The sequence below is a fragment of the Sebastes fasciatus genome, chromosome 9 (assembly GCF_043250625.1).
Source record: "Sebastes fasciatus isolate fSebFas1 chromosome 9, fSebFas1.pri, whole genome shotgun sequence".
In the NCBI taxonomy this organism is placed as follows: domain Eukaryota; kingdom Metazoa; phylum Chordata; class Actinopteri; order Perciformes; family Sebastidae; genus Sebastes; species Sebastes fasciatus.
The window spans coordinates 5,853,929-5,881,725 of NC_133803.1; the positions used below are offsets into that span (position 1 = coordinate 5,853,929).

The 27,797-nt window shown below is 40.9% G+C and overlaps 1 protein-coding gene across 5 annotated transcripts; it reads right to left on the bottom strand.

The window, feature by feature from the left end:
- Nucleotides 1-238: 238 nt before the first annotated feature.
- On the bottom strand, nucleotides 239-27,797 carry prkg2l (protein kinase cGMP-dependent 2, like). 5 transcript variants are annotated; one of them, XM_074645556.1, is made up of 20 exons: nucleotides 27,646-27,797; nucleotides 26,238-26,435; nucleotides 24,184-24,549; nucleotides 20,553-20,719; nucleotides 20,246-20,359; nucleotides 17,232-17,337; nucleotides 16,242-16,305; nucleotides 15,970-16,047; nucleotides 14,469-14,563; nucleotides 13,088-13,156; nucleotides 10,252-10,350; nucleotides 9,875-10,010; nucleotides 9,393-9,529; nucleotides 7,988-8,077; nucleotides 7,240-7,381; nucleotides 6,957-7,120; nucleotides 6,315-6,437; nucleotides 5,622-5,684; nucleotides 4,626-4,692; nucleotides 239-3,033 (listed from the first exon to the last, which is right to left on the bottom strand). In XM_074645556.1, the coding sequence occupies exons 2-20, from the start codon at nucleotides 26,357-26,359 to the stop codon at nucleotides 2,938-2,940; spliced, it is 2,298 nt and encodes a 765-aa protein (XP_074501657.1). In that variant the 5' UTR covers nucleotides 26,360-26,435; nucleotides 27,646-27,797; the 3' UTR covers nucleotides 239-2,937. The 5 variants fall into 5 exon arrangements, 4 of the variants coding, with proteins under 4 accessions (XP_074501657.1, XP_074501659.1, XP_074501658.1 ...); XM_074645558.1 differs by having other exon boundaries at nucleotides 26,238-26,438; XM_074645557.1 differs by having other exon boundaries at nucleotides 26,238-26,460.

The window sequence follows — 27,797 nt, forward strand, 5'->3', positions numbered from 1 at the left end:
TATATTAAACAAAACTTCAATGAAAATCTGAACACATCAAATCACAAGATTGTACAGAATGGCAACTATGGTCGATTTCTAAAACACATTTTTAAAAGCTACTGTATACTGAATGTCTGTATGTCCCTCACACTGTGTCCTGATCTTTAAAGTAGTCATTGTACCAGAGGCGCCAGAATGAGTTTTGAAGTGGGGGGGGGGGACATCCACTTTTGGATGACGTAATTTCCACAGGCGATTAATTTAATTAATGAATTAATTTTAATTCATATATTAGTTGTATATGAATTGAATATACTGTATGAATTCAAAACGGTCGGGTTGCCAACATGTCTGCACACCCTTGACGTACTGAGGACAGTCCGTCCCGGTTGACAGTTGTGCCGCGAGCCCCGTCCCTCCCCGCAAGGAGAGAGGGCGCAACAAGCACTCAACGGCCCCAGGAAGCGGTGAGGTCCAAGCGAGGGAACTCACATTTGGAGCCGCGAGCCGCCTTCAGCTCGGATCAAGCCGACTTAGAGCAGGTACACCGGAGGAAATGCAGTGCGGAGGCCAGCCAGCGGGAAACATCTCGACACACTGAGTTGAATCCCCCCGGCACACTGCAAGAACCACCTCACCCGTTGAAATATTTTTGGCTCATTATGAAACTGTGGTGGGCTGGATGTCAGGCTAGAAGTTAGATTACTTTGATTTAATTTGAAATAGGCAACACAATAGTTGATTATCATTGGATAAAAGTCCAACATGTTAAGCCATATAGACATTATCACCAACGTTCTATGACCTTAATACCTGGCTTAGTCATTACCACTTTATTACCACAACACCTGAACGTGGGGGGACAAAAAGTCTCGTTGTCCCCCCTATTCCGGCGTCTATGCATTGTACTTCAGTACACTAAACATTGGCAGTGGTTGGCACTTGAAGTCAATCAAGCCTTTGTGTTGATGAAAGTCATTATTGCCAGGTGATGGAGGATGGAGGAGCTTGAGTTTGATCTGCAAGATGGTAAAAGATTCAAAGACAAGGACTGTAATTACACGTGATATGTGGGTGGAAAGATCAGGAGTGCTTCACCCTCATCCTACCAACCTGTTTAACATATCATGACTAATAACTGGGGTCCCTGGGGACACCAAGAATAAACTACTGTCAGAAACAACCATCATAGCAAAATGTTAACTTATTTCTTCTCAAAACATTATTATTTATGTAATTACTGTCATCTGAAGAAAAAAAACAACAGGTTATTATTATTATTTTAGTAAAGTTACAGTTAATTTGCATATTGTGTAAAACTTTGTAAAAATGTAAATAATGATTACTAGGTTCCTTGTGAAACATTGAAGTTTAGCTATGTTTCTATCTAAAATACCCAGTTCTCTCTTGGTCCCCATACTTGCTTTCTTACACTGTCAGTATTTTATTAGTACTTGATTCATACAATGAAATTATACTGTAAATCACAGCTGCATTATTAAGTGTAACCAGTGCTTCATTAGTGTACTCATGCTACATCCGTTTCCCTTCTTTCTTTCTTTTTTTACTTTTGCTGCTACAACAGCCATATTGTGCAGTGATCAGAACTTCCATCACACCCCAAATTATTCTGGACTTCTTTATTTTATTGGCACTTAAAGTCATACAACGAAATGACACAGTAAACTGCAGGCTGTAATATAAAGTGTTACCAAAGTTAGCTCAAGCAGGAAGACAATTATACAGTATGTTGTAACATATCACTCTGGGACTCCACCCCTCAGGTATAATCCAATGATTTCAGCGGAATTTGATCATCAGTGATTGTTTGGCTTTCATCGTCATCCAGTGATCATCTTAGTGGGGTGTATTTAAACCAGTGTGAATGCCTCTATGTGCGGCTAGGGGAAGATGCCCAATTTTATGCAATTTATACTCTAAAAACTGTAGCTCGATAATCAGACTGAATTGCGATTTCCTTTCACCTTTCAGCGATACAGTATGGTGTTGTCACATTTAGCCCTTTTTCACTGCACAGACATAATGAAACATAACCTAACATGTAGCCACCGTCACAGCTTCTGCTCTTGTATCAGCTCTTTTGGGGACCTGGAGCTAAATTTGGGCGCTGCTCAGAAAGATGTACTTTTACGCAGGTACTTTAAGGGGTTTGCTCGCAGTGCTGTCGATCACGATTGGTACAGCAGACGTGACGATGTGACAAAGGTGACTATGACAAACACACTAAAACAGTAACCACCATTTTACTACCGCATCTGTATCGACCAGTAAAAACCAATACTTGAAAAAATAATAAACAGTGATGAATGCTTGTTGAACAAAACCAACATGTCCAGGCCATTATTAAGTATTTGGGGAAAGGAGGTAATTCAAAGGGAGCTGGAGTTTAGAGGTTTGTAACCAAAAGGTAGACAAGAAGATTTCTCAGTGATTCGACGCACAGCCGAACGGTGCAGGAAAACAAATTCTAAAGATGAAACAAGATAACAGAAGCGTAAAGGATCACAATGCGCACAGCAGAGCAAAATGAAAAAAATATTATGAGTTCAGTGTTCAATTCTTTGTTGGCATATAAACCAGATTGGTTACTTCACTCGGCTAGCAAACAGAACATAAAAATGACGTATATGGTCCCTCCATAGCCTTTTCACGGCATATATCTGAAATGTAGTGGTTTGTAAAATACTGTGAAAATGCAGGTAAGTACTTCCTTATTTAGGATATGAGAAGCCTGATGTCACAGGCTGTTGAGTTCCTGCAGTGGTAAAGGGTAAAGCTTTATCAATCACACAGTCACCTCATGTTGCTCATGGCTGAGCGGAGGGAACGGGCTACTACAACACTCTCTGGAATACAGTGTACTTGCTAACCCACTGTAGCTTCATGAGCCAGATCCACTGCTGCTGGTGCTTAAAATATATATGATCAGAGTCCTCAGAAGTCTTTATCCCAGCCAGACAGCTCATCCGGAGGCTCCTCCGTGTCAGGAGGAAATATGTCAAAGTGACTGTGATCCGTCGGCCCGTTCAGCTGCAGAAACGAGGAAAATCATCATGAAATCATTTCATTTTGTCAGCGTGGGATCATTCACAAGTTCCTCATTGGCCGAGCTGAATTTCCTCTGTCAGTGCACATAGTTATCATGGTAATGTGGACACCTACATTTGCATAATGACATGTATACTTATAATACATATTTATATATGTCAAATGTTAACATACACTGTCAGGGACAGTTTGGTTTCTTTAAATCTCTATCAAAAGTGGTTTTGGGATCTAAAATTAAGCTTTTGGGATGATCCTCACAAACTCCTGACATCAAGCCCATTCAAAAGATGATGTGGACTGGCATGAAACGATGAGTCCATGCAGGAAAACCCAACAGATTTGGTTGGATTCTACCAATTATTCCAAGAAGATCTCTGCCAAATGTGTATTGATGGTTACCATAAGCTGTTTGAACTTTCTACAAAGTCAACCAAATCTGCAAATTTTCCCTGTCAAAGTATTTTTTTTTACATTTTCCCTACATGATGCATGACCACAGGACATACAGGCGTAGAGACAGCTCTGCACAGTACTGTGGTTGAAAGAAGCAGTGGTTGCGGTGTGTAAATGGTTAAAGTATGTATTGGTCTTAGTTTCATTACCTTAAAGGTCCCATATTGTAAAAGGTGAGATTTTCATGTATTTTATATTATAAAGCAGGTTTAAGTGTAAATACTGTTAAACTATATAAATGCTCAATATACGGAGAAATACACACAGCCCGTATTCAGACATTGTGCGTTGAAACAAGCCGTCAGGATTTCTGTCCATTTGTGTTGTCACAAATATACAATATTTACATGGTTTTAAACATAAACATTCTAAATGTGTCCCAGTTTATTTCCTGTTGCAGTGTATGTAAATAACATCAGCTGACAGGAAGTAAACATGGACCCAAACTGTTGCTTAGCAACGCAATTCCGTTGCAATTCCGTTGAAATGCACTAAAATGGAGCGTTTCAGACAGAGGGTAAATACAGGTATATTCCGGCAGACCGTATGAGTAAAATAAAGTTTTTTTTTTAACATTACAGCATGTAAACATGTTCTAGTAGAAACATAAAATACAAGTATGAGCCTGAAAATGAGCAAGATATGGGACCTTTAATGCTGACTGAAAATATTGTGCAGTCAAACTTCTTTAGTGAAGTGTAACACACAAAAACAAAACACAGCACACTAAATCCCTGTGTGTTTTAGGAAGTGCAGGATAATTTCTCTGCATTTGCTTTTCACAGCATCAGCAGATAAAACCCAGCCGGTATTTTCCTTTTCAAGTTGGATAACAATGTGCTCATCTTATTTTGTTAGTAAAGGCTAACTCACTGCAGACAACACATGCAAGATTTGTCCAATCGGCATTTTAACTTTCATTCAATACTCTCAGGTTCTCCATTGAATTTTCTCACAAATAATGTCATAATCAGCACACCAGTATTCTCCACAAAGGGGATGAAAGCAGTCGATCACATTCTTGTACATTCTATTGAACTGAAATGTTGTTTCTACAGATTTGTTTTTGGATTGTCTGCTTCTGCTTGTTTATTGTTAGGAAACAAAGGTCATAGTTTCACCTCTCTCTTCAATGGAGACAGGAGCTTGTGACGTCTCAAACCCTCCCAGTTGAAGCCCTGAAACCACCTACAAAAGAAACAAAATAAAATCCCTCAAAGTTGGATTTTATTTGAAATTACAACTCCCATTATGTTCTGTAGAAAAGTAGCCTTCAACCACATCACTGTTGGGTGAACCGGTTAAGAACTGTTTTCTTAATCCAAATAGAAACCACACACCTAACATGACAGCCAGCGAAAGCTAGCTAAAAGCTAGATGTATTACAAAGAAGTATGTGCCGTTACTGGGTACTTGAGTCACTGGAGCTCTGGCATGCACTGCATCATTCACTGCTTTTAAATCTTGAACAAAATGATGAGGAGCCTTTTTAACAGGGAAGATGCAGTAGGTGTGTCTGGACATCCTTGCTTCAATAAGGATTCAAAGACAGGGGGTTGACCCTGGGTCAGGCGGGTTCGGGCCAAGTTTTCTAGAAAATATGACGGGTTTGGGCGGCCGGTTCGAGACTGCTTCTTGTCTCTGTCCTTCTTGTCTCAGACATCAGTCTGGACAATTGTGCTACTATAATGCATAAAGTTAAAGCTTATGGGTTGGGTTTGGGTCGTTGATTAACTCATATTTTTGCAGGTCGGGCAGGGAGGATTGGCTCTGATAATGGGTCGGGTGGGTGCGGGTAATAAAAAAACGCTGACCCATGCATTACTACTATCTACCATGCATGCTGCCATCATCGGGCAGCATGCTCCATCCACCAAACAAACAAACCACACCTCTTCAGCTACCTCCTCCTGTCAAGCAACGCACCACACACTCCTGATTATGACATCAGCAGATAACATTACAGTTTAAGATTAAATTCTTATTCATTAAGTAATTAAATTATGAGCAGTCATGTGGAAGTTTCTATATCTTGTGCAGTTGTTTGATTTTTTTATAAACTTCATCTGAAAATGTCCAAAAGGAAGACATAGATATCATTTGGAAAGGAGACTTACTTGTGTTTCTTGATGTCAATGATGCCGTTCTTTTTGTTTCCCAGCCTCTCCACTGGACTTAGCCTGAGAGGAAAAGAGAGAGACATTTATATTGGTTTAATGTCAAGTTTAATAACCCTGTGGATGTTCTGTTTAAAAAGAGACAGCCTGGAAACTTAACACACTCACATGATTAAATTAGTCTAACGGTGGGTTCACATCAGGAACGGAGGCACGGCACTATGTTAATGGTCATGCGAGCTGAAGCCTGGCTGTTCACACCATTTCTCCGCAGTCAACAAGTGATTCTGCTCCTCTGCTGCTTACTATAGAGCCCACGATCACAAACAGCAGTGACACTAGGCTATTTCTAATAAATATAGAGGATGGATTTTGAAATGGGACTGGGAGGGAATCAGAGGAATTAAAACTCAGGGAGAACAGCAGGGAGAAGTGTTTTACGATGCTTCGCTACATTCAGCTGATCTCAACATAAACAGAAATACACGTGGATGATGGCGCAAGCTGAACGGAGAGAGGGGGGGCAATTGTACTCGAGCAACTTGGTCTGCGCTCTCCGAGTGCCATTCTAGTTCTAAATGAGACTGCCAGGCTGCTCTACACCACCAATTACACAGTGATTCCCTGAATATGTGTTTAAATGACAAAGCGGTATTGTCCTCATATCTGATCGTGCTTGTTGATTCACCGTACTTGCAGAGTCTCCTGATGAGGTCGTCTGGACGCTTCCCTATTCTCTTAGGGAAGTCCACCTTCTCAATGCCATGGAGGACCATGGTGTAAATCTTTATGGGGTCTGAGCCAGCAAAGGGAGGGCTGGAAGAAAAACATGTTTTAGATTTATTGAAAAAATAAAGCAAAAAAATAAATAAATCAGACTGCACTGTTCAGAGAGACAAAGTCATCCCCCCGCGGCTGCAATTTAAAGCTAGTCTCTACTCTGCAGTGTTCTGGAGATGTTCTAAAAATAGTAATTAGAGTACTTAGTCGTATACGACATGCTTGACCTCAGAAGGTTAATCATTGGTACCTCACCTGACAGGAAACAGTAGAAACAGGGACTCTATTCAACCCTGTCAGCATGTAGATGAGGAATAACCCTTATTATTCCTCATCTACATGCTTTCTCTGGGTCTGATAATCTGCCATCATTGACTTTGTTTGTTGAGTTTTAACTGTTATGCTGATGACCCTCAACTGTACCTTCACATCACACCTTCCACCCACCTCTGCGTGTCATCAAATGTGGTACCAAGACTAAGAAAAGCAAAAGTCTTTGCTTTAACATTTTCTTCCCAAATCTCAAAAGTAGCAGATTCTACCTTACTGACTTACTTGCCAGTGAGAAGTTCAAATACGAGGATTCCTAAAGACCAGCAATCAGCTCCAAAGTCATGGCCTTTGTTCATGATGACTTCCGGGGCCACATACTCTGGAGTCCCACAGAATGTCCAGGTCTTCTTTCCAAGGCCGATCTTTTTAGCAAAGCCAAAATCTGCCTGAGGAAATACAGAGGACATATATTACCTTAATAATATGCTCAAAGATAATATAGACACACAATGAATAACACTATTTAAAGGACATCACTCAAACAAATATTTAGACAGTGGCTTACCATTTTGACATAACCCTCAGCATCCAGTAGTAGGTTTTCAGGCTTCAGGTCTCTGTAGACGATGCCCATAGTGTGGAGGTAATCAAAGGCCTCTAAGACACAACCAGTACAGAACCTGGCTGTGGGCTCATCAAAATAACTCCTGGCAGGTTATGAAAAGATCAACAAATCAATAGAATTATATGAATATACACAGAGCCGACTCTGAAAAACTGTCAGGGACGTTGCAGTTCATGTTCGGTGTCTTAACCCCTAAACCAATAGAGTGCTAGAGGGATGACGTACTTTCGTAGGCCAACCCGAAAGTTAGCATCACACCCTCGACGAAAAGCCAACAGGATTTTTCCATTGGATTTTGGATTATTGCAGAAAATAAGCTTACACTTTTTGTTCAGCAAGATAATCTTCACAAAATAACACCACTTTTGTGATTTTTGTAGCATAAATGCAATAGCCAGAAGTAAAAATCTAATATTAGTCAAAAAGTCTTTTGAAGTTTAAAAAACCTTAAAAAATATTATTTTTTTTTCAACAAAATACACCAAGGTCTCATGACTTCACGTCGCCACTACAAAGCTAAAAGCGGACTAATGTTCGACCATGATGATGTTAAGTAGTCTCATTTAGCCATCCGCATTTTTGAAGACACATAAAAGACACTGTTAAAGTTACGCTTTACTGAAAATATAAATTTCTGGATGTTTTCATTTGTAGTTGTTATAAATGTAGCAAAAGGACCTACACTCACATGTCCCTCAGCACAGTCCACAGCTCTCCACCGAGACACGCCTCCAGCAGCATGTAGACAAACTTATCATCCCGAAATGTTTGGAATAACCTGAAATACATCAACAGACAACCAAGAGACTCTTTGTTAACTACTGTGTTAAATTAAAAACACCCATACTTGTCAACCTTGAGACCCTAAAAATAGTGAGGATTTCAAAACCAAAGTGGGCGTCTAGAGGTTTCTTCCCCGTCTCTCACTCCCTGAAGGCCCTTTCAGACACAACGCGACAATGGCACCACTGTGCTCTGAAACCCGTTATTTCCAATGGCTTGCACCCCACCATGACGACTTTTCGCTGTGTTGTGCAAAGTATCCAGTTCTCTTAATACATCCATGGTTGAGATAATGAAAATGAAAAAAAGTGTGAAAATTTGTCATAAATTGGGAGAAATATGGGAGAATTGTGACCCCAGGAAGAAACCGGGAGAGGGCGATGAAAACAGGGAGTCTCCCGGGAAAATCGTGAGGGTTGGCAAGTATGAAAACTCCTCCTAATCCACTTGCTAGCATAGCAACAATAACTAATTTAGGACCCCTAAATATAAATAATGATTGTCACTGGTAATATGCTTAGTGCTGCACGTCTAGTGGAAACTGCATTCATGTTTTGTATTGGTATTGATGTCTTGTATTGGTAATGCAATGCTGAAAACATAATAATGATCATATAGTCATATACCCATGACATGCCTATGATGCATTTCTATTGGCCTATAAACGTGAAGCACTGCAGATTGCTGATGCTGCAGCTCTTCAGAGAAAAAGACTTTTGGTGCAAGTTCTAAAAAAAAATCTCTCATTCTCTAAACTTTACAGCCCATGACCACTGAAACTTATACGAATTTGCATTCTTAGATTTAATTTAACACTGAGACCCCATAAAAAACAAAAAATGTCTGAACTAAAAAGGACGAAACTGAGTGGTAGGAGGAATGTTGTATTAGTGAAGTGGGAGAGTGAACATTTTGGCTGAACTTTTCCCTTTCAATGACAATGTCAACAGACTGCTTGCACAAGGCCTTTGTTCTTTAAAGTCATAGTCCAGATAAATCTCAGTGCAGTGGTGGGACCCGGGTCCGCAGCTTTCTCCCAGCAGGTTCCTTAGCAACTCCACAGAGAAACCACCACACTGACCGGCCCCCATTATCTTCTCCTTAAGGAATACGAGATATTTGTGGCAGATTGATCTGTTAGCTATCTTACTCATCATGTAGCCTCTTCTGTTAAACATCCACATACTTCCACTAGCTCTGATTACGGAAAACAACTAAACATCCTAACATAATCATAATCTCAAAGTCAAACATCTTACTCTTCATGAAACAAAGAAACCTTAATGTGTAATGATGTGTATGGCCCACACCTGATGATAAACGCTGAGTTTGTTTGCTGAAGGATGTTTTTCTCAGAGTAGATGTGCTCCTGCTGTCTGGTGTCCACAATGTGCTTCTTCTTGATGCACTTCAGAGCAAACGTGGTGTCCTCATCCTTCAGCTTTACCTGGGAAACAAACAGCAGAGAGGAGCTTGTTGAGCAAAGCTCACTGACGGATACTAGAAATGTATATTATAGCTAAACGTTACACAAAAGCACCAGCTAAACAGTGACTGAATGTGTGTACAAATGTGTGTATAAATGTATAAAAGATAAAAAAAAAAATTACATTAAAATTAACCAACATTGCTAAATGTTGAGTCGTAAAAATTGTAAGAAAAAAATGTTGGCACTGGACGTTTCTGTAAAGCGTGGATACGTAGAATGTGGAAGTTTTTGCGTTTGGTCAGAGCAATTGACGTATCGAGTGGCCGTTATTCGTTGGTGCATTACACTGTTACTGCAACTCACCAGCTCCACTCGTCCAAATCCTCCCATGCCCAGTGTAGCTATGACCTCGAGCTCCTGGAAAGGCAGGAGAGAAATCTTCTCCCTCAGCCTCCTCAGCTCCTGGGCCTCTGCAGAGTCAATCTGAGGTGAGTGGGGCCTGAGAGAGTAGTAACACGGGACATACGATTACATTTGGGCCCTTTTTTCCTTTTCAGGGTTAGACTGACAGATTCATTTAAAAACTAAGCTTCAAAGCAGCTTCTCACCAGTAAAACTGGTAATGCAGTCATGACTATATGATATCCAATAAGTCACCACCATTATCACCTTACAAGGAGGCTTAATTAACATTTATACAGCTAAAAGTCTGTTGTGTCATTCTGTCATTGTGCACTTACAGGACATTCCTCATCTCATCACTCCTGGAGAGCTCTTCCACGTATTCCTTCAGGTAAGCCTGAAGTTCCTCATAAGTTCCCACCATTTGGTTGAAGTTGCTGGAGAGGAGGCAAACACATGAAAAACTTTTAAAGAGGAAAGAGAGTCTGAAACAAGTAACCTTTTACTGGCTCCAATTGTAAACCTAATAGTATACTCTCTGTCTGAGTAAGATACATTCAATTATTTTAGTATTTTAGCATTTTTTATGCATTAATATCATCATCATCATCATTAACGTCTTCACATGTATGTCCTGTACATAATCACCCAGTCCATGTATATCCATCCAGTATTTATTTCTTTGGACTATTTGTATTGTTTTAAATTTACAGAAAAACTTGACTTGTATATATACATTTGATTTCATGAGGACCCGAGTATCGACGAAGTCGGAGCTGAGGACCTATTGAAATTCAAATGATTATTAATATTAGGGCCCGGGCCCTAAATTGATGTAATCCGATCAACTTCAAATTTGGTCAGTACAATCTTAAGACCTTTGTCATGAAAAGTTATTAAAGGTTTGAGCTTTCATAAAACGCGTTGCCGTGGTGTGGCGGACAATTTACATGATTCTCCATTTATTGAACTGTTGTAACTCCACTGTGATTGGTCAAATCTGCCCAAAACTTGACCTATTTCATGGTAGTCCGGGCCTGAGGACATCTACGTTACAATATTGACTCATAGTCATAGCGCCACCTACTGGCAATAGAAAGTCAGCGTTATGTGACAAACATCATCAGATTTTGTCTGATTTTGATTGTGTGGTCTAAACTTGATATAGTATATCTTCCTTTATTTGGAACAAAAACATTCCTAGAATTAGAAAAGCATATCTAGAGAGACCGAAAGATGCGGGGGGAGTGGCACTGCCAAATTTTCTGCATTATTACTGGGCTTCCAACATTCATAAAGTTATTCACTGGGTATCAAATTTCTATGAGGGCACAGGACTATTATGGGCTGAGATGGAACAATTTGTTTGCAATCCAGTATCCTTACCATCAATGCTTTGTGCACCACTACCTCTCAGCAAAAAAAGGCAGACAGTTAACCCCATTGTAAATGGCTCACTGAAAATATGGTCCCAGTTTAGGTCACATTTTAAACATAAACAGGTGCTCACTTTGCTACCTATCGTATCTAATGGGCTATTTCCACCTTTATTAATAGACTCTGCATTCCAGTTATGGTTCAGGAAGGGGCTACGATGTATAAGTGATCTTTTTCAAAATAATAACTTTATGTCTTTTGAGCACATTGTTAGAGAACATGACATACCTAAATCAAATTTTTTCAGGTATTTGCAAGTGCGCAGTCTTGTCAGAAAGCTTTTTGTTTCCTTCCCATCTCGCCCGACAGATGTTTGGATTGAGGAATTTTTAGATTTGGATCCTCTTGAACGTGGTCTGATATCTAGACTGTACAGTGAAATTCAAAGGGTGGCATCGCCTTCACTGAACCATCTCAGGGAACAGAGAAAGCTCATACCCAGATCGTAGCTACCCAATAGAAACACCACTGATGGTCAGCAATAATAAATCAAGATGTGCTTCACTATGAACACGTGAGGGAGAAAATTAACCATCAAAGATTGCAAGATTACAGTCTAGTACACATAGAAAACAGCGCATGGATGCAATGTGCTTTTTTTTGTCTTTTTTTTAAAAAAACAGATAAAGTTTGCCGGTTTGCAATTGAACGGATCCATTCAACATCTATCTGTGTAAAACATGGATTATTACAATTTAAGATTATTCACAGACTCCACCTTTCAAAAAGCAAACTCGCAAAGATGTTCCCAGGAACAGATCCAACTTGCTCCCGTTGCCATCAAGACGATGCCACCCTTTATCACATGTTTTGGACTTGCCCAGCCCTGGTTCCACTCTGGACCGCTATCTTTGAAACCTTTTCATACATTTGTGATAAAGAAATACAGCCAGACCCAACAATTGCGATATTTGGGGTAGCTCCTCCAGAAGTCCCACTGTCATTGGTTCAAGCTGATGCATTGGCTTTTTCCTCACTGCTAGTGCGAAGGCTAATAATACTACAGTGGAAATCCAACAATCCACCGACGCATTCTCAATGGATAGAAAGTGTTATGACATATTTAAAGCTAGAGAAACTTAGATACTCAACAAGAGGCTCATCTAAGAGGTTTTTCAAAGTGTGGCGGCCTTTTCTCTTTTACTTTGAACATGAATATGTATCTAAACAGCAGATGTAGGCTCCCCTGTTAGTATGTACTGGTATCCTGCCAGTACCCCCGACGTGCGCAAAGGTGCGAGGGCCTGATCATCGCTGCTTGCAGCTTTAATATTATAGTTTGCTCTTTGTTTGTAAAATTATCCGCTCCGCTGACAGCAGACTTGCTCATGTTTGTGATTGGTCATATGCTCCGCCCCTTTTATGCGAACGCTCTCATAGCCAGATTGAGAAACACTTGGTTGACTTACCGAGTTGATGACCACCGTCGTGTGACCGCCTAGCGTGACCGCCCAGCGTGATCGCGGTTGTTAGGGTTAGTGAAGCCAGATAACGGGAAGTTACTCAGGTTTTGTCGAACTCACTTCGTAGTATAGACTTCTGGTCTGGAGCAGGCTAGCTGCACAGAATAAATCTCCATGGTAATTTATGTGCTACTGCTCAGTCAGTTAAATCCAGCCAGGATAACTGGAAAATGCCAGTTTGATACGCTATCTAGGTTTTGTGAAATAGCCCACTTGGTATATTAGTCCAGCTCTACATAATAACATGCCACGTAAACAACATCCAGCTACTCACTCTCTGTCCACCACCAGGCAGTGTGTGTCGTTCTCATTGCAGACGATGTTGGCTGAGCGGACATCCTCACTGTAAACATGCATGTACAGTTCAGTCAAACATGATGGGTCATCTTTGTCTGTTTCTATTGTTTGCTTGTGGGTTGAAGGCACAGTATGTTCTGAATGTCCTGAAGGGAGCAGTTTCTCCTCTGTCTCAAAATAGTACAACAGAAATGCTCCTGTAATGTGAAAATGAAACTCTGAAGGACTCTCACCGTCTCCTCATCCTGTCACATCTTGTCACTGACCTTTTTGACTTGTCTTTTCAATTGTGCATGACTCATACAAGATAAGCAGAGATATTTTTCCCATGTCTCCTCCTAAAAACCCTCATTTGCACCAGACTTTCATAAATAGAGGTTACAGTGGACAGGTACTTAAAAGCTATCTTCCTGTATGCATGGGTTTCATTTGTTTTCATGCATGGTTGTTATTGGTTCGTTGGTTATTATCTCCGCCGGGATATAATGAGATCGGTCCTGTGTGTGCCTGAGTGCAACCTGGTCTCCTACAAAATTACATTCCCATACAACTAAACTGCATTCTCAATTACGTTTCGAGGGAAACATATTTTTTCCGGTATTATATTCGCAATTTTAAACACTGACTAATGTCATAAATTGACACAAATCAAAACAAAAAAATGCAAAAAAACAACTATGTTAGGTTTAGGCAACAAATCTACTTAGTTAAGTTTAGTAAAAAATAAAAAATAAATGAACGTTGTCTTTTGATATCACATGAACACTGGTCTCCTGGGTGAAAGTCCTGTGTTTGTTGATCCATCCACCTTCGCCAACCTCCTCCCTGACGCATTTGTGATACGTCAAAAACAAACGGAATCCACGACCAAATACGTTTCCCTCGAAACCTAATTCACAATGCAGTTACATTGTATATGAACGTACTTTTCAGCAGACATCTTCATAGGTAAAAATGTAAACATGTCTGATACACTTGCAGTCTAGACGGAGGGTTAGCCAAGTGTGGGTTGTATTGGTTTGATCAAACATTAGCAGTGGTTGTTGCAGACACACCTGGCAGAGATCTGCCCTATACTGAGTGCACCTTTCTAGTTATAACATGACTGGAAGTGAGATGTTGTGGGATGTTCTATGCTGAGCATGCTGATGATGCTGAGAATACAGAGGATGTTGTTGATGTTAATCTGGCTGAGGATTTTGAAGATGATGAGGATGTTGACGTGGATGGGCATGCTGAGGTTGTTGAGGATGCTGAGAACTCTGAGGGATGTTGAGGAGGCTGGCATGACTAAATATATACAGTATATAAAAGTGCTGCACTGTGTCCTCAGCCTTCTGTGAAGCTGTTGTTTGTACCTGATGAGAGCTTTCTCTCCAAAGTAGTCTCCAGCTCCCAATGTCTTGATTTCCTGTGGTTCAGCGAAGCCCTCCGTGCTCTGAGTGACTATGACCTACAGATAGGAAACGATAGAATGAGGCACAGCAACAACTACTCATTTAATCAGCGTTTCGTTGTTTTATCATTGGAATCGTGAAATTAAGATAATCATTCTTTCACTGTTGGGCTCACTGTAAGTCGATCAGTATACAAGCTATGGATCACTTCCTTAAATGTATTTGTAAGTTTTCAGTTTTGCAACCACTACGCCCACATGCATCTATAGTTAATCCAATGGCCACTGTTTTTACAGCAGTCCCCTGAGTCTTTGTTCATTTAGTGCTGTGGGCTGAACCACGGGCAGCTTAACACTGGTAACACGAAGGAGTTGGTGGTGGACTTCAGTAGGCGTCGAACACCCCCGCACCCCCTACACCCCCTACACCTATTTCCATCCAAGGGGTGGATATGGACTGTTTAGGTACAAGTAACTTGGAGTTTGCCTAGACAACAAGCTGGACTGGGCTAAGACCACTTAGGCTGTGTATAAGAAGGGCCAGAGCCGACTTCCTGCGGAGGCTCCGGTCATTCAATGTTTGCAGTACCATGCTGAGGATGGTCTACCAGTCGGTGGTAGCCAGTGCCATCTTCTTTGCTGTGGTATGCTGGGGCAGCAGGATGAGGACAGTCGAAGCCAACAGAATCACTCCCAACTCGTCAAATACTTATAGAGGCATAGTCAGCGGCTCTACGCTTCAAACTACGATGCTCTAAGTACCCATCTAGTGTCAGTTTTGGACATGTCAGGGACGGCATGTCTTTACATGCATAGTGTCTTTTCAAAATAAACTTTGTGTTCACAGGAAACGTACAGTTTCTGCTTGTTACATACATATTATCTTTTAAAAATGTAATTCCAACATAGGTTTACTTACTCAATAAAAGTACTTGGTTAGGTTTAGGCCATAAAACTACTCGGTTACTCTTCAGAAAAGATCGTGTTTGGGGTTAAAATAACTATGGCTCTTACTGGTGTTAGTAAAGTGTGGAAGTTAACAGTCAACGTTGACTTGGTTTCACACAGGAAGCCCGGTGCATCACATACAGATGCTAAAGGGTGCCCCATTGCGTTGGTATATGATCCTTGTTTTTACTCCTTGCATGGTGTATGTTTTGGATTTTATGGAGTTTGGATATCTCTTTGTTGATTTTTTTTACTTGTACCATTATTGATATTTTATGCACTATATTTGCACTCTACACTGTACTGTACTGCAACAGCTGCAGAAAAATCTCTCTCAAGATGGATAAAGTTCTATCTTATATCATCGTGATAAAATGTGAGGAACACTTGTAGAATTGTGGACTTGAATTTGAAATTGGAACAGTGCTTGGGCTGTGACATTTCTAAAGTCAATGGGAACACAAGTACGGACACAAACACAGATTGAGAAAGGCCTGATTGTGCAGATATCTCACCTCTCCTTTTGCAATGATAAAGAAAGTGTTCCCTTCTTCACCCTCTCGAATAATATACTCCCCTTTTTCAAAATAGTCCTGAAAAAAACAGAAGAACAGTCATTCTCTTGTCCACTTAGGTCCTGTTCAGACCTGGCATGAACATGTGTCTCGGGTGATCCGATCACAACCTAATCTGAACCTACTTAGTCAGAAACAGATACTGTATGGAACTGAATATAATGCTTTTTTAGATTATAGGCAAAAAATGTGGTGGAGTGGGAAATACTCACCACTTCAAGACAATCAACAACCTTGGCTAGTTTCTCCTCTGGCAGTCCTCGGAGCAGAGACACACTTACAGAGAAACAAGTACACACATTCATCATGGGTGCTGGGATTGATTATATATAGTATAACTGCAAAATAATGTAGTATCTAGTATCTGTAGTATATAATCCCAATGAAATCATGAGTATCTGTATCTGTGTCTGCGCATGTCCAATATGTCTATGTAGTTAAATGTAGGCTATGTGTATAACAAGAGGGCATTGGCTTGAAATAGGCAAATTATGTATCCTCAGGGACAAACATGCACTAACAGCAGAGTTTTTACTGCTTTTACCAAAACCTGACCATATCTGTAATAATAAGACCTATTTCTAGAGTGTTGTTGAGTGTGTAATGAACTACTGCCAACTGCAATCTTAGAAATAAGGGTTCTGAAAAAGGTTCTTGATGCAGGGCTGAGGTTCTACCCAGAACCATTTGTTTCTGAAGAACCCTACTGAATCTCTGTTTTTTAAAGAATGGCTGTCACAAAGTTTTAGTTGGTCTTGTTTGTCACAATAAACCCAACCCCATCCCCTGACGTAAGTGGTTCTTGGTTCTAGACCATTAAAGTGTTAGTGTCACTCTGGAACCAGTTGGTTCCAACTGGTTCGAGATTAGGCACCTCAACTCTAGGCACTAGGCAACTCTATATGGTTGTAGTTAGCACCTTTATTTGCAAAAGAGTAATGTAAAGTTTAGTCTAAAACTCAGACCTGAACCCAGCCTGTAACTACATCTTTAAGATCTGAACCGACTGAACACGACAGGTACAGCCCCGTTTGAAACTTAAACCTCATCTGAATGTCGTAGCTATATTTGTACTTACTGAGTGTTAGCTTGCCAGGCTAATGCTACATATTGGCTACACTGTTGCAAGTTTGGAGTGTACCGCCAACCTCACTGAAAACACTGGTTTGATTGTATAGTTGAGAGAAGTCAGTTGTTTGTACCTGCGCAGAAAGCTGAAGTACTCCTCATGTCTGGCCTGTGTGGTCCGCATCATGATGGTCTGGAAAGTCTGGCGATCCAGAGCCCAGATATGAGACTGGGACACAGCTGGATGAGAATGGAGAACCTTTAACAACTCATTAAACCTATTGCTTTATCATCACTGTGGAGGATAGTTAAGGGTTATTCTAAATAAATGGCTAGAACGACCGATAGAAAGCGGTCGATCAACTTTTTCTTTTTCCGGATTTCGTTCTCCAGCCGGTGGATGTTGCTCACCAAACGTGAGTAAGCCAGTTTACAGTTCTTACACACAGCCACGTTACTGATGAAATGATTGGAAACAGGATGATGCAAGCAAGCAGACCATCCACTAGCATAAAACAATGCGCTCGTTTAATATGGAAAACTTAAACCACGATATGAAAATAATCCTATGTTCGGTAAAAGATTGGCGTTAAAAATGTGTTTTTGCGGACTTGTGCTCTTCTGTGAGTGCACCAGCATAAAACAAGTCCTTAAAAGACCATTATATAATCCATATCTAATGACTAAAATCTGTATTTCTGTTAAAAGATGTGATTGATGCGACCAAGATCTAAAAGTGTAAGATAGATAGATAACATAGATATGGCCTAAAACTGAAGTTGGAAAGATATTCACGGATTCAACCTTCCCAGAACTCATAAGCAAAACATTGTTAAAACACGACGGTTCTTTCTAACCCTAGTAAGGTAGACAATGAGCTACAACCTCAGTTACAGCAAAATGAGCCGTCCTCCGAGCTGGACACTTAACTTTGGTTTCTATGTGCACCTGGCTGTGAGACAAGTGACAAAAGAGACAAGTGCACAGGGCTGTCTAGAAAGAGATACTTTCTTAAAAAAGAAAGTGAGGAATAATCCTTAAAAAGTTAGATTCTAGAGCAGCTAACCTTCAGGTATCTTTGACAAGGCTGCATTTGATTGCTCACCATTTCAGAACCAAATGTGCAACAGCCACTGTTATTAATTCATTTATTTTAATTTCTACAGCAGATTTTACTGGGCTCCCAAAATCATCTTTATATTCTGATAATTGCACAAGAACGAAGCAAAAATGCAAGTTATACATTTTAAAATTCAATTGGCAAGTCAACATTTAAGATCACAATAATCTATTTTTAAAGAGATTAAAATTAAACAGTAATTATTCCAGTGGCACATCTCCAGGATCAATGTCTCACCTACATGTTCATCCAAATTTTAACATTTTGCCTGGTTGCTCTGTGCAAGAGACTTGATAATGTTGAATAGAATCAGCATTGTGACAAATGAGTCTGTCTACAAAATGTAGAACTTTCCCGCCAATATTAATTTAACCATATTGGGTGCTACCGTTACACAAGAACTTAGTAGTATAAGCACATCCATAGCCTACAGTACAGTATGAGACTCATGGATGAGTAGTTTTAAAGTATATTTAATAACTCCCTTGTGTGAATACTCATCTGCTTATGTACCATACAGCCAGCAGATGTCTTAGACATGATATGGATATGGTTGTCAAACACAAACAACATGATACACACTAAAGGAACAGAGTCTCAGGGGATCTATCCAAACACTGGGGCTGTATTCGAAACCACCTTCTGAATACTACTAAGGAACGCAGTATGCAGTATACAGTATATACTGCGTTCCTCAGTAGTATGCCATATGAAACAGTTAAAACGATTTACTTTACAGTATACTAGGCCAGACCTTAGTCTTTAAACAAGCTCATAAAGTACTGGACTAAAAAAAACACCACCACCAATACTACTATTGCTATTTTAAGTACAACTTATACAGCCTACTGACTAACTTAAACTAGTAAATATTGCATGGTTTAACTCAACCCCTTAAACAATTCATTCTAAGAGCTCATGGTGAAGTAAGACAGGATCATCAACGAGGGGAGACGGTAAATACAAAACATTGCACGACAAAATTGCTTTCAGTTACGGCAAAAAAAATAGTGGAATGATATACCTAAAAAATATGAGAGTAATGTTAAAAAGGGTCATGTTGTTTCAGCAGGTATCTCTTTGCCCCGTCAGAGGCTGCTCTTCCCTCACCTGGTCTGTGAGCTTTTCAACTCCAAAAAGGCAGATAACCACAGGATCCCGTTAATTTACAATGGACATTTGTGTTGTGATATTTAAACAAACCATCCGTCAACAAGGAAATAAAAGCCCCTCGTCTACAGACCGGTCTCTAGAGAGAGCTCCAGACAGCTCATAGCGGTCTCTGAGTGTGACCTCCCTGCTGGCTGGCAGCGACCCTGTCAGGCGCTGGCTAGCTGTCACGGCAGTTTGTGGAGCTTCTCAACTCGTTGGAGCAAATGTTCGATTTGCCATCTAATATGGTAAAACTGCCAATATTCAAAATCTACATGCTTGATTTCTTGCCGCAAAAAATTTCAGAAGTGAATTTAGTGATGAAATAGCTACGCAAAATGAAAACAAAAAGACAAGCCGTTTTTGGCTGCTGTTGTTGTAACCGTATCCGTACTGTTCCAGCGCTTTGCATTGTGGGATACAGTAGGCGAGTTAGACTGGTCCGATGCATACTGGAGATTTTTCTTTTGTTTGAATACTGCATACTACATGTTACATTTTGACCAAATCAGTACGTACTACTAGTATAGTATGCGGTTTTGAATGCAGAATAACTCTAGAGAGAGCCTTTTACGTTTTTGCTTTACCTGAAGGCCACCGCTTTTGGAACTGCAGTAACGTTGCTCCTATAGTGTTATTATGGTGAGGATGGCCTCTGAGCAAAACGTAAGGCATTATCATAGTTTTGCACTTGGTGGCTCACGTCTCCGCTGTCTTGAAAGGAAGGGGTGAGCGGAGGGGTAATCAACACCACTAGATGCAGTCAAATCCTACACACTGTCGCTTTAAGCACAAGGGAGTGTATGCATGCATGTAATCCCAGAGGTGAGACGTATTAAGAACCATGACTGGTTTGGTCTTATTGAAGTCCCTCACCTTTGACTGTGGCTGTTCTCTTGCAGTTGTACAGTATGGCCAGTTCTCCAAATGCTGTGCCAGGATGCATCTTCCCCAGCAGCTTCCCATTCTGAATGACCTCCAGCAAGCCATCTACAGCGAGGAAAACACAACATACAGTACAGTTCAAACTCATGCATACAACAACATTGTAGATGATAAAATATGTTTAGGAAGGCCAACCTCCTACAAGTCGCCAATTGTGTTGAATTTTAGACTTTCCCTAAACTTCATTTCTACAACAACTGTGTTGTAAAATTTGCAAAAATCATTCTGCTGAGCTGACCTGCCAGTACATAGAGGTAGTTTCCAGGTTCCCCCTCCTGGATGACCAGCTGTCCCTCGGTGTAAACCTTCTCATACATACAGTCCACCATCTCCCTCATGTGCTGTGGCTCCAGCCTCTTCAGAAAGTCATTGTTCATGATGGCGTCGTTGATGAGCTTCTTGGTGCTGGGATTCAAGAAGAAGCAGAAACAAAAAAGTGCCGGTCAAGTCAATTTTATCACAAATGTACCTCAAGTGGCTTTACAATCTGAACAGCATACGACACCCTCTGTCCTCAAATTCTGAAGGTCCAAAGTCCATTGGACAAAGAAAAGAGGTCAATGTTCCTTCACTGAGCAGAGTGAAGAACAGTGCTGGAAAACAAGTGAGATAAGCATCTTTGTGTCAAATTGACAGGATGTTCCGGTTAGCTGTAGCCAGCTGTCTCCTGTGGTCTTTTCCTTACATTAACACTGTTGAATAACGCCACAGTAAGTACTAGGTTAAAGGGATAGTTTTTTTTTTTTTAAGTGAAAGCTAAGAAAAATGTATACTTTATCTTACACAGCGCCATCTGCCAAGTGTCTTTTTAACCACTATGCATATGGTTAAGAAGAAAGCAATACAATTATACATATGTGAGGAAAGAAATAATCAGTTATACCAAGTTTTGCTTGATTTTTTCAAAATGTAGCATGTTGCATTGACACTGCCTAAACGTGTCATTCCCACATGCTGTAGACACGAAAGGCGCCAAATAGGATAAGATGGAAAACAAAGGCCATCAATTCCTTTTCTTTTTTATTAAATAGCATTTTGACAGTGAGGCAGGATAATTTTATAATGACATTGTAAAATGGATTGCATGTTCAAGCACTAACTCAGCTGACAACCTCATGGTATTTAAACCTGAATGCCCAGGAGATGAAATGCCTTGAATTGGATGCTAGAATTTTTATTATTTGCAATAACAAATGTGGTCATATCAGAACTGTATAAACACTGTTATGCTTTTACCAGACATGACTGCTAGACCAATAGAATCTTGCAAATGTGCATCCTGGGTCCAAGCCACTGCCTTAATGTCTGCAGTTCCAATTTATTCAGCAGATCGCTCTGAGCGGGTGTTTGTGTGCGTCCCTGATTACCACATCACACAGATGATGCGCTAGTAGTGCATTCAGTGAAAAGAAGAGTGCTGAATGGATCGGAGAGTAGTGGGCAAGAGAGGCAGCTTAGGTTGTGTAATTGAGGTCCATAATGACCCAGATCCTGCATTTAAATTCTGTGGCCTTTTATTTCCCTCCATGTTTTTCTATTATCCTGCAATGCTAATTTAGCCTTTCACATGTTGGGGGATATATTACAAAAGCTGGCCAGAGCTCTCACATCCCCCTACCAATGATTCCTACCAGTGTTCTGTTTGGGTTGATCACAACTGATCAAATTACAACAGGACAGTTTTTTGCGCCACTGAAGAACACGCTGATGACTTCATTTTCTAGTTTTATCATAAGTGATGGCTTTGTTTGGCATTTTCTTCTTTCTAATTTTTCTACACCTCAGCAATTATGATCGGTGATTTTGCAAATAAATCCAGGTGCTTGGGTAGAGTCCTGCTTGATGCTGATTGGCTGTCAGATGTGAGGCAGATTTGTTGCTAAAGTTTAGTTGCAAATTAGGTATAAATATCTCTAAGGATGTGTTCACACGCTCATTTGGACCAGTTGTTTGAAAATGAGAATGAGAGAACAGCTTGCTCGCGCTTGGCATTATACTTTACAATTTTTGCACCGCTTTTGAATGTTGCCATGTGAACAGAAATTAACCAAGGAGTTCGGTTTTTGGTAGGGGTCCAATTGTATCGAATTAGTTCCTGAATTGGAAAAAAAGCAAATTGATTGCAGGTCTGAAAATGCTCTTAGTCTCAGTTTACAGTGCTTTGTGTTGAAATCATCAAATGCACTTGAACAAAACAACTGTTAAATTCCTGCTGATGACATTTTCAGTTGACAGTAGCAATTTCTAAGAGCAATTAAGTATCCATCCATTTTCTGTCACTTATCTGGGTCTGGGTCTCAGTGGCAGCAGACTAAGCGAGGTAGTCCAGATGTCCCTCTCCCCAGCAACATTTTCCAGCTCTTCCTGGGGGGATCCTGAGATGTTCCCAAGCCAGAAGAGATATATAATCTCTCCAGGCGTGTTCTGGGTCTACCCCAGGGTCTCCTACCAGTTAGATGTGCCTGGAAAACCTCCAAAGGAAGACGCCCGGGAGGCATCCTGACCAGATGCCCCGAAACACCTTAATTGGCTCCTTGCGGATGAAACTCATTTTGGCCGCTTGTGTCCTCTATCTCATTCTTTCGGTCACTACCTGAAGCTCATGACCATAGGTGAGGGTTGGAACGTAGAGCAACTGATAAATTGAAAAATGTCCCTACTGGCTCAGGGGGCAATGTTGTCGGGGGCAAGAGTTTCTGGTAGGGTATTCCAAGGCAAACAGATCTCTGGGAAGGGACCAGACTAAGAGCGATTCACAGACCCCCTGAATTGGCCAGAAAGGAGATGCAGCATAGGGAAAACGGGGTGCCCTCGAGGCTTGACCCATGGGGCTCGGTCGGGCACAGCCAGCCAGGTAGCAGGCAATTGCAGACTGGTTCTTAAATTAGCAATACTTCTTCAATTGTGTTGTAATTGTTGTAACTTCTGCTTAGCTGCACATTCCACACTGGACTATACTGATGTGTTTTTTCCCCAATTAGTCTAAAATGCACATTATTTTTAAAAGCATACTGTAGTATTTTAGAGAACACACCTCACAACTTCCCGCTAGGTTTTTTTGTCTTCTCTCACTGTGATTGAAAACTCTATAACATTTTGTGACGTTCTAGCCCTCTGGTCATTATCATCACACTGATCAGCCATAACATTATGACCACTGACACGTGAAGTGTGTAACATGGATTATCTCGTTACAATAGCACCTGGCAGTGGGTGGGATATATTAGACAGCAAGAGAACATTTTGAAATCTGAACTTTGTGTTGGAAGAAGAAAAAATGGGCCAGCGTAAGGATGTGAGCAACTTTGACAAGGGCCAAATTGTGTTGGCTAAACAACTGGATCAGAGCATCTCCAAAACTCCAGCTCTGCTTAGCCGCAGACCGGTCAGGGTGCCCGTGCTGACCCGAGCATCAGAACTGGACCACGGAGCAATGGAAGAAGGTGACCCCACCTTGCAACTTACAGGACTTCTTTCTACCAATCGGAAGGACAAAGATGGAGCCCGCCTTTACTGCTCAGTGACCATACCTGGTTCCAGCTTCACTTTAATTAATAATAAAACATTAGCTGTTGGAACACTGAAGTACTCAAAGATGGGCAAGCTATACAAAGAGCCCATTGCTTTCACCTAAGAAAAAAACAATTAGGTCTTATCTTGTAATTATGACTTACTATCTCATTATTCTGTAATAAATCTGATATGTCTGATCCCTGCATAATGTTTACAAACCAGCACACACTGTGGGCTTGATATGGCCATGGGTGACAATTACCCCCATTGTGAAAAGTGGTCACTAATGTAATCCATTGCAAGGAGTGTTTAACATTTGAAACATAGGTATTGTGTGGAGTGACCCTTTAACTTACTGTGAGTCCTTGCGTACGGACTTTGCGATGGAGATGTGTGCTGCTCTGAACCCTCCACAGAAGTTCTCTGAGGTGGGTTCAGCAGAGACGCCCTCTTTTGCCTTGAGCCTGCGGTGGACCTCCACAGCCACCCTGTGGAAGCGTTTGGGACTCTGGTTGATGACACTGAAGCGGTGGTGGCTGCGGTGGCACAGGGGTGGCGGAGTGCGGAGCAGGCTGTTGTTGTAGCCAATAGCATCCTGGAGCTTGTCGATCTGGGAGATCTTGGCATCCAGATCCCTTTGGAGATGCTGTAACTGGAGCTCCTGCGCTCGGAACTCTTGGTCCCGACGTGCCAGCTCCGCCTCGAGGTGTGTAATCCGCAACCTGAAGATAAGTATTAGTTCAATCACTTGAATACACATAAAGGCAGCCTTACAAAGCCAGACGACTGTACACCCTGGGACAGCTGTAGCTCAGAGGTATAGCAGGTCATTCACTAATCAATACTGAACCCCAAATTACTCCTGAAGGCTGTACGAATCGGTGTGTAAATGAGCACTTACATTAGATCCTGATGGGCAAGTTGGCACCTTGCATGGCAGCCTCTGCCATCAGTGTATGAATGGCTGTATTCGAAACCGCATACTATACTAGCAACGTACATGAAACCTGCCTTGGCGGAGGTCTGCGCTCTCCGAGTGCACTTCTAAATTATTTCTTCATCTGTTCTGTTTTCAGGCCTTATCATTAACCTCTTGTGTCATTTCAGAGCCTGCCACTCCCTCCTGCTTGCAATCATCTCATTTCCTTCACCTGGGTTTCCCTGGCCACCTCCTCACCTGGAGCTTGTTCCCTAATCAGTTCCTCAGTCTGTATTTGCCAGATTGTCTGGTGTTTTGCTGCCTAGCCTTCCAGCATTTCTTTCTCTTGCCTGACTAACTACTAGTTTTTGATGGTTTCCCAGACCTTACCTGTTTACCTGTTTGCCTGTTTGGACTGGTTTCCTACTACTGACCTTTGACTGACTTACCAAGTAAAGCTGAACATAACCGTTGAACTGCCTGCCTCCTTGTTGTGCTTTTGGGTTCCATTCTGCCAGTTTCGTTAGAAGCTTTACAAATGTTTGACCTGTCATTACACCCTGCAGTGGGTATCAGGCTGTGCTGTCATAGAACTAATTAGCCCTTAGGTGACACCATTCCCTAAACCTAACATACCATTAGACTGCCTATGAATCATACTCTCACCCAAGCAAAGAACACATGCTTGGCGGCTTGACCTGAAACTTACATCTACATTGTACTGAATCTGCTTAGGCTAGCCTACATTGGCTGGCCCCACTGGACTGAAGGGCAGTTTCATCGGAATCTATGGCATACTTTCCAGTTTCTTACATGAGTCAACATCGGTGTTGTTTGACCATGGCATGACCGTTTCTTAACTGTAACTAAGTTTTTTTAAAACCCAAATTATGATCTTTCCCTAACCTGAGCCAAGTTGCTTTTTAGCCTACAACTAATGAAACCTTAACCATAGCAGTGACAGATCTGAAAATCTGCTAGTCTTTTTTGTAAAAAAGTATGAAAATGCTTTTGGAAGGCCCTGATAAACAACATATTTTGGAGGAAGCAGGTGTTTGCAGCTGCATGCATGTTGTATTTTGGTGACATTTCCAAAACAGCCTCAATATTATTCCAGTTTAAAACACATAAGCAAAGACCAAAGACATCCCACGGAGGGATGCATTGATCCAACTAGGTGATCATGATGGGCTTTTTTTAAATGATTCATGTTAAAAAAAATAAGAAATCTATATATATATATCCACAAGTTGGATATTTCTCTTTATTGTGTAATTGGAATTTATAAACTGTGTTAGGGACTTTATTCATCCTCAGTGGGACTATTAAAATGTATACAGCAGAGCGCACACACACAAACACACACACATACGTATCTCAAATAAAAGTAAGTAAGTAAAATAAGCTTTGCAACATATAGAAGTCACAGGTCATCCTTTACTTATCTTACAATAGCTTTTTCATAATAGAGCACACAAATGCATGAGGTACCTGAGGATGTCTGTGTCCAGGCCAGGATGGTCTGTGTGGATGGAGGCCAGGCAGCTGTTCTCCTCAGCCCGTTGGGCTTTTATCGAACCATTGCCCATGGCCAGGCATTGGCTGGCCACCATAGGAATAGCTCTCAGTCTCACCGCGATGACTGACTGAGAGGGAGCTCTGCAAGGGGTGCTCTTTCTTCTTTAATGCCTGCTTTATTAAATGATAAAATGTACTACAGAAATTCAAACGACACAAGAATGATTACTCTGACTGACGACGTGTGTTAGTCAATCAATTGTGATTCTTAACCCCCTGAGACCCGCGGGATCGCCGGCAATCACGTCCAGATTTACCGTCTTTCAGAGGCTGTAGCAGGCTCAATTTTAGATCTAGAGTGAAGGTGCTGGTACCATATGAAACTAACCTAAGGAAGGAGGCTAAATAACGCTCCAAAGTTAGGCTAAATTTTGAAAAACTGGTATGGCCATTTTCAAAGGGATCCCATGACTTTTGACCTTAAAATATGTGAATGAAAATGGGTTCTATGGGTACGCATGAGTCTCCCTTTTACAGACATGCCCTCTTTATGATAATCACATGCAGTTTTGGCCAAAAACAATGCAGTTTTATGCACGCAGTATAAATGTGATATTTTTGCCTATTCTAAAAATGGTGTGTTTGAATATTTCTACATACTGGCGTCCCTAAACAGCCTTGGAATTACATAAATTGGGCATGACTGGATTCAATGAGCTTATATTCATTTGTGACGATGTTAGTCTCCATAGTGGCCATTTCATTGTAGTGAGACCATTTATGAATCTTAATTTTTATCAATTCTTGAGTGGTAAAAAATGGTTAAATTTAGCACCAAATCTGTGTATCAAATGGTATCAATCCTAAAAATTCTGCAACATACTTCCATTATAATGTTAAAATTACAAGCCTTATACACTTGTAATTTATTTTTAATTAATTCAATATTTTTTATTACAAATTGACACACAGTGCTGAGCTGCATCTCAAATACATCGTCAGGTTCTCAGCTTTCAGATGATGTACACCACTTCCATGTGACATCTACTGATGACCTGCTATCTAGCCCGAAAGCCCCCCCCCCCAAAAAGACAAAAAGGAGCCAATGTGGGTCTCAGAGGGTTAATATGAAATGGAAACTCTGGGGTCGACAGAATCCTGCCACAAACAATGCCGCCTTCGATCAACCTCTACACATTCTATTTACTCAGTGCCAATGGGTGAACAAATATTATTTATGCAAGTGTTAAAAACTTACAACACTGTCAATTATGCCTAAGCAAGTCTCAAATCAGGTTTTGCATCATGCACCCTTTAGATTCTCCCAGTTTCTATACAGTCTATTTATCAAGAAAGAGAACAATTTCCATTATTTACTCACCGAGTGGCCGAGGAATGTGTTGAGAATGATAATCCTAATGTTCTGAAACGCAGACGATATGATCATTGTTTCATGCTCCCTCTACAATTCAATTGTGTCTTATTTGGTCGCTGTCCACAAGCACAATGACACTCATCTAATGTATGCTGTGA

Excerpts from the sequence above, each read along its gene's own strand:
- prkg2l (XM_074645556.1), bottom strand. The coding sequence starts at position 26,359 with ATGGTGGCCAGCCAATGCCTGGCCATGGGCAATGGTTCGATAAAAGCC. Across the intron at positions 16,306-17,231 it reads TACTTCAGCTTTCTGCGCAG|TGTGTCTCTGCTCCGAGGAC; the intron begins GTACAAACAACT and ends TTTCTCTGTAAG. Across the intron at positions 16,048-16,241 it reads TTGTTGATTGTCTTGAAGTG|GACTATTTTGAAAAAGGGGA; the intron begins GTGAGTATTTCC and ends TGTTTTTTTCAG.